Raw genomic sequence first — 11,922 nt, 5'->3', positions numbered from 1 at the left:
CAACAGTGCTTAGAATCATATGGTCCAATTCATCAACTTCTATACAAACAAAGACAATATATCCATGCTGACTGTCTCTAAGGACAAAACTGGATAAAAGATTTCTCTGTGTTTAATAGAAAAGGAAAATCAAAAATGAGGCCAATGAGCTTTAAATCTGCTTCCATCATTGAAGAGAACACAGCTTGGTGCAGAGAGTATGTCATAGCCTCATCACTAAAGTCATGGGTCCAATTACAGAAGAATTCCACTCAGGCTCACAGAATTCCTTTCACTAACTGCTCTGCATGGAATCCCTTCTTCCNCTCACTGTTCAGCCAGATTATATCAAGTTTGTAGACAGACTATACTTGGAAACAGTGATNAAAAGACCTCTCCTCATACAATATTCGACAAGAGATATCCAGGTTTTATCTTGTCAGAGAAATCTTCTTCTGTGTTCACTAAGATCAATGTTAGCAATGGGCTTTGACCCAGACCATTGACCAACCACAAAACTCTCCTGTACTTTACCAATCCTCTACCAAGGCATCAGACTCTACAACTGGGATAAGACACAAAACAAAACAAAACGAAATAAAACAAAACAAATCAGAACAGTACAGAACAAAACAAGACAGGACAGCTGCCNATAAAGCAAGGATTTGGAGGGTCAGCTTTCACTGCTACACAGTGACTCTTTACTACCTGAGACACTGGCACTAGTGCTTGTCGGTCCATGATCCTCTGTCAGGGACTCTACGAATTTTTTTCTTTGTGCTTTAAGATTCTCGACAGCTGAAGAAGCTAAAATGATATTATCAGAATAATGGTCAAACATTCAATATTCAATCTTTGTTTTCAACAAACAAGCAATCTGCTCCTAACCACCTGTCACAATATAATAGATTACTTTGTTAGGCCATGATTCTTTGTTCTCATAAACACAACTTGACAAAAAGAACAGTTATCAAGCTACACACTATCCTGTTTTTATGCCTCTCTTGAACCTAGGCCCTGTATGTAGATTCACAGGTCATTTTAGCGCCACAGGCTACTGTCAAAGTACAAAATTCAAGTATAGATTTCAAGGTCCAATTTAGCTCCACCATTCTGATAATACTGGCCAATTAATCTATAATATCAAAGAAATATCAACTCTACCCTTTTAATTGCAAAACTGAAGACACTAGTTCTGTCCCTTTTATAAGAAATGAAAATTTGAGAAAAATAGATCAAGGGAGAAGAGAANTAGGAGGAGGAGGAGAGGAAGAGAAGAAGGAGGAAGAGAAGGAAAAAGGGGAGGAGAAGGAGCAGATGAGGAGGAGGAGAGAGGAGGAGGTGAAAGAGGAGAAGAAGGAGGAATAGAAGGAAGACAAGAAGGTGGAGGAGAAGAATGCAGAGGAGGAAGAGGAAAAGAAGAAAGAGGAGGACAATGAAGGGGAGGAGGAGGAAGAGGAGGAGAAGGAAAAGGAGGAAGAGGGGGATGAGGAAGAAGAAGAAGAAAAAGAAGAAGAAGAAGAAGAAGAAGAAGAAGAAGAAGAAGAAGAAGAAGAAGAAGAAGAAGAAGAAGAAGAAGAAGAAAATTTGAACCTACTGACAATTCTCAGAAAAGCCCAGCTAATAGAGAAGGGATGCCACAGCATCAGCACTGACACTCATGTGCCCAGTTCCAGAAGACTTCAGGATTGTCCCTTTTCTCCTGATCATAAATTCTGTTCTGTAAAGCCTCAAGATGAATGCCTTCTTCCACTCAAAGTTCACCCTAATTATTAAGAGCTTTTGACAGACTGAATTATTCAAACATAATCAAAACTACATATCCATAAAATATCTGGCAGGAAACACAACCACAATCTTCATTGCCAAAGAAATATTCTTTCACTTGCACTATGATCAATGTCAGCACACAGTTGGACCTAGGTTCATGACATATCAGTTGCCTTCCCTTGTTCTGAATAGCCTTCTAACAAGGCACCTAAATTTCACAACTAGATAATATCAGTTGCCAACAAACAAGAGTTCTGAACCTCAGCACAATTCAGGTTTGACGACTACACATTGACACTTGACTACCTGAGACACTGTCAGCACTTGTGATTGCTTCTAATATTCCTTTCAGTCCTTTAGTGAAAAGATTACTTAGATGTTCACTATGTTTGTCAGCTGTAGGAGAGAAAGGAATTTCATTAGAATTATAGTACAGAAGTTCAATCGTCATCACCAGACCTCATGGCAATACATAAGCTACCCATCTTTTTCCATAAATTTTCTATATTCTTACAGAAACTGACTTGGTACAAAAAAAAAAAAAACAACATCTAAACAAGATGCAGCCTTTTTTCTTTTTTTATCACCCAAACCGAACATTGTGGTCTTGCCATGGAAAATCTGAATGAGAGAATTTTAGCCATTTCACCATATCAGCAACAATTAGAAAAAAAATTTTTTTAAAAGTTCTAGGTGAGACTACACTTATTGTCAACACCAGAACTGAGCACAGATTCCCAAGGTCCTTTTATCATTCATTGGTTATTATCACAGCATGAACTTCAAACAGACATTATGAGTTCAAATTTAGCTCTGCCCTTCCTTCAGCAATGACCAAGGAAAATACATGGCATTCCATCCCATTCAGAGAAATGTAATGACCTAAACTATTGACTGCATTTATATCTCACTGGGTCACACTGCTGAGGCAGAGTGTCTGATCCCCTGCAGGCATCTCTCCTGCTTCCAATAGTATATGGTCCAGTTCCCTTGTCTCTGCCTTCATCTCAGGGATACACCCTGATGAAGCTCAGGATTGACAATCTAAGACAGTCAAATTTCAAATAACATCACCTCAAATAATTTCGTGTTTGGAGAGAAACATCAACACTCTAAGGACTGTAACTGAATTATGGGGATCCAGTCAATTTAAGATTGCTGATTAATCCTGACTAAACCAAAGTAATTCAAAGTTCCCATCTGAATTTCATTTCAACCTTCCTGTCATTTTCTAAAACATCCACAAACACACACTGAGAGCACATGTTTCCTCCATGGGAATTTTAAAACACAGTAAATGTTATAGGCAGGATATGCATGCAAAGGAATGCAGGTCAGGATACCTCCTTCATTGGAGGTTGCAGAGCCTGTAGATGAACTGCTACTCTCTACATTCTGCTTAGGACCACCAGATGCAGCTGCTTGTTGACCCTGGACTGTGTCATCATTTCCTGACTTGGTGGAGAGTTCTTTTGATGGCTGCCCATTCAGACTACCACTTGCACTTGAGTCACCTACGAAAGGTAAAATCACAAGCATAATGATGATATGAATGTGCATCAGTTTTCAGATCTGTACTCTGTGGGGACAATTTTGTTCATGGTGTGATTACTGGAAATCATGGGGTATCAAGAGCCCTAAGCATTGTCTGGTCTAGTTCTTCAAGGTCTATACAAACAAAGACAATATATCTTTTCTGACCCTCCTTTATGCCTGGAGAAACAAATTCTCTCTCGTTGTTGAAAAATGAAATTCCAAGATAAAGACAATGAGACTTGAATTTGTTTCAGATCCTCAGGAGCACACAGCTTACTACAGTGTGTATTCCCTAGCCTCATTACTGAGAGTCATTATTTTGCAGTTCCAAAAGAATTCAGGTCTTGTCCTTGGTCCTACCCCCAAATTTCTATTTTGTATATGCTCTACACATAATCCCTTTTCCCATTCGGTTCAGTTAGACTACTAGAAGGTTGTTGTCAGACTATATTATGCATAGGTGATCATAACACCTGATTACGAATTATGTAACGGGAAACACACCCAGACTCTGCATTGTCAGCAAATTTTTCTTGCATGTTCACTAAGGTCATTGTTAGGAAAGAATGGGTTTCCAGATCCACAACTAACCCCATGTCTGTCCTTCATTTCAGTAGTCCTCTATCAAGGCACCTGGGTTTAACAAATGGTGACTAATGTAACTGCTAATATAACAAAGGTTTGCAAGTACAACATAATTCAGACTTGACTGCCACCAACTGAAACTTGACTACCTGAGCCACTGGCATTGATCCTTGGCCTTTGAAATAATCTCCTCAAATCATTTATTAGCAATGTAATTTTTCGTGCTATATGGATATCAGCTATAGAAGGGGAAATTACTTTCATCAGAACATAGATGAAAATATTTAACTCCGTATCCCAATAAATTAAAAATCACCCCTGACCATAGGATTCTACATACGCTACCACCTTTTAGGCACGGTGTCTTCTTTCTCATAAACTCTGACTTTACAGAAAGTTCAGCATCTAAACTAAATCTATCCTTGTTTATCTTCTTACCCCAAACAGAACACAGTGGTCTCTGCAAGGAAAACTCCAAGATCTACCCCTGTTTCTTTCCTTTCCCTCAAAAGAGAAGATCAATGTGGTCCCTCAAAGGGAAATCAAACAGATTAATTGATTCCCCAGACTATATGCAACAATATTTAAGTTTCAAAAGATCATAGGTGAGACCATACCTATTATCCACACTTGCCCTGAATGCAGATAACCACAGAGTTTTCCAGCATAGGCTATATTCAGAGGGCAAAATTTTAACAAGATTTGCAAGTTCAAATTTGGCTCTACCCTTCTTTCAGCAATGCCATATCATATAACTTCACTTTCAGAAAAACACAATGTTGTAAGATACTGAGTAGATCTAAACCTCACTGGTTCATACTGCTTAGGACAACTATTTGATCCACTGCCAACATTGCTCCTCCTTCTGAGCCTGAAATTATCCTCAACTTTCCATCAAAGTCTGTACAATAGAATCAAAGCATCCGCTATGTTTGCCTCCATCGAAAAACCTGTACTATTTTTCCCTTTGATGGAACACGAAAATGCAAGTTACAAAATAATGAATTTGAAACCATTTGAGATTCTCATAAGGATCCACCTTAGTAGAGGTCTGAGAAATACCGTCATCCCTGAGTCTCGTAGGTTCAGGTCCAGTAAACTCCTGTCAGGCAGTTCTCGCCATCCCATTCCTTTCACTAAATGCTCAGCACCAAATCCCATCTGTCCTTGTTTTTCACCCACTTCTTCCACTCAAATTTCACCCACACATCTTAAGTAGCCTACCTGACATGCTGACACCATTTCTGCCGATGCCAACTCCTAAATCGATATTACCATGGACACCACCTGCAGAAAGTATGTCATGTGAAGCATCGTCACATGGAGACCTATAGACTCCAATAAATGTAAATTCAAAGGGGACAGAAATACCTACAGCACTTTCAGTTTATTCCTTGGCATTATTAACTCTATCTTTACTAGACTCATTAACAACCAGGTCAATTTTTAACTCCAGTCTTCTTCCTCCACTTTATCCAGAATAGAGTACCAAGTGTTACCTCCCAATATAAAAGCAAAATAAAAGACATAAAGAAATCTAAAATTAAAGTCCCTGATATTCCTATTCACATTAAATTAAAATATTACTCGCACATAATATAAAAAGATATTTGAAACTCCTTGTGAGCCCCCAGAAGAAGAGTCCGGTAGAATACCTCCTACTCTGGGCAGAGATGTAAGGCCACTAAGCAAAGAGGAAAAAACTCCCGGGAAACCTGACAGCATAGTTTTACTTCTGTGTGCACGAGAGTCATCTAAATTAGACTGTAGCGTTGCAGAGACACCAGTAGCAGGACTAATATTCTTTCTCGAGTTACTTCTACCTGCAGAATATAAAAAGAATGTCACAAAAGATAGTGAAATGGTTCTGAACTCCAATACTTCATGCACAAATATTAGAAAACAATATCTCAATCACCAGAAGCATAGCCTTCACAACAGATTATCTGATTATTTGTCTAATAAAAGCATTGACAACAAAAGAATTCAAGCTATAAATTCCAAATCCAACAGCAGAACCTTTCTTCACTCTTTTTTTTTTTTTTGAGCTACAAATCAGCAGTTCCCATCGCAAGTATAAATAAATAAATAAATAAATAAATAAATAAATAAATAAATAAATAAAAAAAACATTATTAAAGGTGACTCTCTGGTGATTCATTGCTCATGTCATATTTGGAAAAAGATCTTTTTTTTCACAAGTTAATTCACTTAAATAACTAAAGTCTAAATCTTCCTTGAAAAGCAACAGTGATGAGATCCAGTGACTACAGTTACCTCCATCAGACAGATTGTAATCTTTGCTCCCACCAGAACTCTTGGCATCCGGAGCCTTTTTATTTAAATGAAAGACTCTCAATCCACCGCTTAGGGAAGTAGAGAGGGCAGCTGTAACTCCATTTCTGAAAGGTCTAGCTGTTTGAAACAACAACAATATTGTCATGAGAGAATGGATACATCTTGACTTTCCCCTTTCATAAAAAATGAAGAGAAAAATATGGAAAATTGAAATGTCTTGAGGATAGATAAACAATGATTGACTAAATAAAGAGGACATGCATGCCTTTTGTTTTGTATCAATAACCTCCATCTTGGTCTAGTGACAGAAAAGCCTCTCCACAGCTTTGTCAAGCTTCCTGATGCTTTACTGGTTCCCGCCAATATCCACATCTTCTATGATTCCGTCTCAATAAATACTAAGAGTCACATAATTTTATTAACCCTTGCTTCCTTCACTGCCTTTGATTTCCGAGGTTAAGAATCTACGGAGCTAACCCTTTTGCAAATTTACCTTCTTTTCGCTTTCCTTTCATCCCTAAAGAAGACAACATTGAGAATAATAAAATCCCAATCATTAGCCTTGTAACTGTCATGGAGAAACAGAGCTGGAAAGTTTTCTAGTTTGCGTAACAAAACAATAAAACCAAACCAACAATCATGGCTTAAACGGTTTTCCCAAAGTCCACAATAGATCAAAGACGGCATCTCTTTCTTCCAGAAGCAAGGCCCTTCAGTACATTTATATTGCTGCTTTCTCTGGACAATAGCATGGTTCTTTCATTCTAAACAGACAAATTAGAAATCTTTTCCATTAATTCATGCAACACTAAATCCATACCAAAGACCAGGTACCAAACACAAACCTCTACTTTGCTAATAAATCTAATTTTCTAAACCCGAATTGACCATGTTTTTCCAACATAAATTTTAGGCTTAATGATCTGATACAAACCAAAGTTCTAGAAGTTGGGACTATTTCTGGAAAACATGGGACTCAAAGGAAACAGCCACCCCTCCAACCTACCCACAGGCATACATTAAGACAAACAGCAAAGCAGTACCATTAAATAGAAAACTTCCCTCATGTGTTCTGATAAAGTTGTATTGATTGGCACCTGAAAATAGAATCTAGAGTATTCAGCCAAAGGCCAGGAAGGAATGGCTTACAGATGTGATTCCAGTACAATATAAACGTTTGTTTTGTTTTGTTTTAATTTATTTTCCTTATTAAAAGCACTGTTATTTTCTGTGTCATGTAAATTACTATCAGAACTGTGATTTGTAGTTAAGAATTTGTCCCTAGGTTCCCTTCAGGCATATGGAGATTTTGTAAATGCCATACTTAAATTCTTGCTTCTTTTCCTTGTCTATTACCTAAAACCCTCACAGCCTCATCTGAGATGTGCATTCCGGACAGAAAAACTAGCTTAAGTAGCCCGGGTCAGTTGCCATCTGAATGTGAGTAAGCAGTAGAATGGGGACTTAGGAATAGAGAGCAGGCATTGCCCTTCCACCATACAGAAACTGTATTAAATCGCATGAGTGAGAGGAGAGAGCCGCCACTCCAATGCGGGTGAGACCCTCAGAAACTGTATGTAGAAAAAAACAAGATGTGTGCTCAAGTTGAAAATTCAATGTGAGCTGAACACCTGCTCTCCCTTAGTCACAGTTTTTGGCTTTAGGAAAACACTGAAATCCCAGAACAATCTGCCCTGAAGAGTTTGCCTCGGGGATGGGAGTAAAGGAGGAACCAGGAGGCATCAGTGCAAACGCAAGAGGGTGTTTTCTGTTTCTTTGTGTAGGTCGTCTCACAATGTAAAGACCGATGTTTCACAGATACTGACCTTTTGGTGTACTGAAAAACAGTCCTTCCTTTTTAAAAACATAAGAACAGAAATAGTATAATGTGTTTAAAGACAATAAAATACTTTACTTCAACTCTTCCTTAAAATTTACTATGGACAACCCCTCTTTATATGCGATGACTAATATTCCAATACTCATTTATTGTTTTGGAGCTTTGTAATTAAATAAAATTCCCTCATTTGATTAGGGGAAACATTGGCCTGTTATACCTAAAATCACACTATATCTGGGCAATCTAGTCTTGAAAATACAGAGGCCAACAAAACTTACCAGTTAATATTGGTCAATATACTACTTCTTTTTCCCATAACATCCTTGACCTAAAAGTCCCAAATCTAAATTTTGCCTGATTTTATTTTCACTAATATTTTCTTAATTAATGTATTAGTTACAAATGAGAATAAAAAATAACTTAATCTATTTTATTTTAGTGAGAATGAACAATGGACAAAAATTATAAGAAATATATGCACACATTTCCAGATCTATATTTTATTATAGATTACATGGTTACATGTGCGTGTGTGTGTGTGTGTGTGTGTGTGTGTATGTGTATGTGTGTGCATATGTGTGTGTGTGTGGCTTTAGTTATAACTAATACTTTTCTATTTATCCAGGACCTTTAAATTTTTTCTTCTTTCTTTAAAGTCATGGCTGGTGAAACCATATAAATTTGATTTTGATTGACTATCAAATTATTGCTTATTATTACTTTTTTAATTTTGCTTAATTTTTAAAGTTACCAGAATGCTTTCAATAAGTCTGGCTTTTTAAAACATCCAAGAAATTGGTTAGTTTACTAAACGTTTTCCCTATGAGATTTTGTTTGAGTGATGGACTGATCATTTTAGAAGTGACGTGATTTGTGAGTCAGCAATTATCAGTGTAGTATTCTAGACTTAATGGAAATGAAAACGCAAAACATAGTTGTCAATGCATAAACTCAGTTGAGAATGAGCAACAGACCTTAAGGGTAACACACACACACACACACACACACACACACACACACACACACACACACACCTCTGAATGTGTAAGTAACATCCACTGTAATAAAAATGACATATCCCTGCATACTATCCTACTTTGCAGCACAAGGAAGAAGTGCAGAACACTAAACGTGAAATATACATGCATTCACTAGATTAAAAAGGCTCAAACTCTTTACCTTTGCCAACGATGCAGAGCACCACAGCCAGGTACAGAAGTATCAGCTTCATGGTGACGATCTGGGACCTAAGCACAGAGACTGTTCAGGCCCATCGTGGCAACTCTAGCCTGCGTATTTATAGGCCATCTCAACACTGGCTCTGGCCAGCAGTTGGAGTGACAAGCCTGGGGGTGACAGCACAGGTAAACATCACAGCAAGGCACAGGCAATCTACTGCACATCAGGTTAGTATCCAATTTCTCTGACAGCTTCTGCCTTGATCCAAGTCCAACTTACGCCAACCACAGAATATGCCTTCTTGCCACCCTGTGCAAATAGCAAAGCCAGGAACTAAAAACCTGAGGATTAAACCTCAAATATGCTGATGACATGCCTTGATCAGCGCCCTATCAATCATCATGAATGTCTTAATGCTTCAAGGAACTCAAATATTATGATGTATTAAAATTGCCCTTCTTTTGACAATTTAAAAGTATTTTAAACATTGACTCACCTTGAGACAAAGAGCTCTTTGCCTTTGCCTACTAATACGAAACAGTTATTTCTTTAGAGATATATATATGTAATTATCACCTAGGTATAGGCATTCTACAATACAGGAATGTATCCTTGTCCCAGCCCTAACTTTATTATTGAAAAATTCCTATTATTTTAATGAATTACACATCACTTTACAATCAGATACACACATAGGAAGAAATATATAGAAATGTTGACATGAGAAAAGAAATGTTTTAGGACAGAAATAAGATTAAATAGGACACTGATTTAAGGGCTATACATCTATAGAAAATCAAGATGCCGTTCATGCTACCCAATGGATGTGAACCCTGGAGAGCCAGAGGTAGCTCCAGTGCTGCTATTTGCTTCTCAGTGATACCCAGTTGCTACCAAGAAACCTGCAGAAGCTAAAGGAGAGAGAAGAGTTTTATTATTCCTAGAAAAGCAGCAAATTTGTGTGAGATGATAAAAAACATAGACCAACCTCCTCTTTCTTTACATTTCTGTTACCTACTTTCAATTATGTACCTGGGTGCTCCTCACCCCACCAAAGATTACACTACTTAAAAATCTTTTCTATCTGTTTAGGGTAACACATCTGCTGAAAGTCATGCGAGTCTCCCCTCTGGATCACAAACGTGATGGTTGTGTGCACATGAATACATTAGTGCTAGAGCCAAGGCCTTCTTCATACCAGTGAGGGAGAACTCTGACTTCAGAACTGGAGAAATGGCTTAGTGGACAAAGTGTTCCATACATCAACGTGAGAACAGGACTTTGCACACCGCAAATCCAAGTAAATGCCATGTGGGCATGGCACCAGCTTCTAATTCCAGGGTTTAGAATGTAGAGACAGAATATCTGGAGCAAGTTGGGGAGTTCCCTGTTCAACTAAGAGACCCTATTCAGATGAATAATGTGGAGAACATTGGAGAAAAACAGACTTAAGTCTCCAAACACATACGTGAGTTCACACACAAGGAAATATGCATAAGCACACATACAGACACACAAATATGCATAAGCACACATACAGACACACAAATAAGGGAAGGAAAATGACTTCATAAGGCTTCCAAACAGCAATTTTAAATTCTTTTTCAGTAATTAACAACTAAAAACTTTAAAGATGGGGAGGGGAGGTTTCCAATAAAGGAAAAATCATATCTAAGAGGGACCATTGCCCATTGAGGCATAAGACTCAAATTAACCATTACCAATTATTCTGCAGTTTTCATCATAATACGTAACTTTGTTGTAGAGGGGACTTGATGCCAGGAACCTCGTTTTATACCATCATTCTGATGCAAATGTTCTGTCATGAGCTTAATAAGAGGCTGAGATACACAGAAGAGTAGAATGAATCACAATTTCTTGGGGACCTAGAGGAGATATGAGGCATAACCTGTCAGCTCCACTCAAGAACAAACCAAGAGGATGTGTGAGACCACGAGAAAGCAGAGAGTAGGGTCTCATGCCTGGCCACTGGAAAGAAGATAAGAATTGGGCCTGTCAACTAGGGAAGGATTCTCAGTGGTAAACGCATCATGGACAAAGTCAAACGTGATTTCAAATATTCTAAGTCTTACGAAGTCTTGCTTCCTGCCTTTCTAATTCTGTGTCCCCACGTTCTCCAGATGCGTTTCATCCTTCCTCGTGCCATCAGCAACACCTGCTTCTGTGATGTGTGGTCAGTCATCACCATCATTAGCTCTCCTTAACCCTCATGTTCTGTAGGGTCTTCTCATGTTTAGAAGCTCCAAGCAAGGCTCTAATTAAATTCTTTCCTTTCCTCTACCTATGTTCCACAAAATGAGCATGGTTACATAAAGTAATGCACTCAGACCAAACTTCCTCACCACAGGCGAACATGGAATATAATGGAACAATTCTAGGTCCTACCCACTTTGTTCTGACGTTCTTCTATTTTATTTTCACTGCCAGCATCTAGCACCTTTCTAGTTGTTCCTGGGAGTTAATTATTAATTATTAATTATTAATTATACATTGGAGTTAATTGTTAATTATACATTGCTTTCAATTATTCTGGGAAAATAAATGTTATCAGAAGAAATGCTATAAGCTTACATGCTCCATATTCTCATCTACTGGCATTTGTACCCAAACTCTACCTGCCACTGTATTGATTCAGATAAACTCCTGCATCCTGATCTGAGATTTCAATCGGGGGGCATCTTGTCAGCACTTCTTTCATTTCCCACTCTGGCTCC

At 38.1% G+C, this 11,922-nt stretch overlaps 1 protein-coding gene across 1 annotated transcript in view; it reads right to left on the bottom strand.

Moving 5' to 3' along the window:
- The window catches only part of LOC110310088 (mucin-19-like), a 97,665-nt gene extending 88,403 nt beyond the window's left edge, over positions 1–9,262 (bottom strand). Inside the window, exon 1 of the mRNA XM_021182790.1 lies at positions 9,188–9,262. Within this exon, the coding sequence (XP_021038449.1) occupies positions 9,188–9,239 (52 nt within the window). The 5' untranslated portion in view covers positions 9,240–9,262. The remainder of the gene's footprint in view (positions 1–9,187) is intronic.
- Between the last annotated feature and the right edge of the window lie 2,660 nt (positions 9,263–11,922).

The sequence above is a fragment of the Mus caroli genome, chromosome 15, assembly GCF_900094665.2.
Source record: "Mus caroli chromosome 15, CAROLI_EIJ_v1.1, whole genome shotgun sequence".
Taxonomy (NCBI): Eukaryota; Metazoa; Chordata; class Mammalia; order Rodentia; family Muridae; genus Mus; species Mus caroli.
Note: the sequence above shows the minus strand (reverse complement) of the source record. Positions and strands in the feature narration are given on the sequence as shown.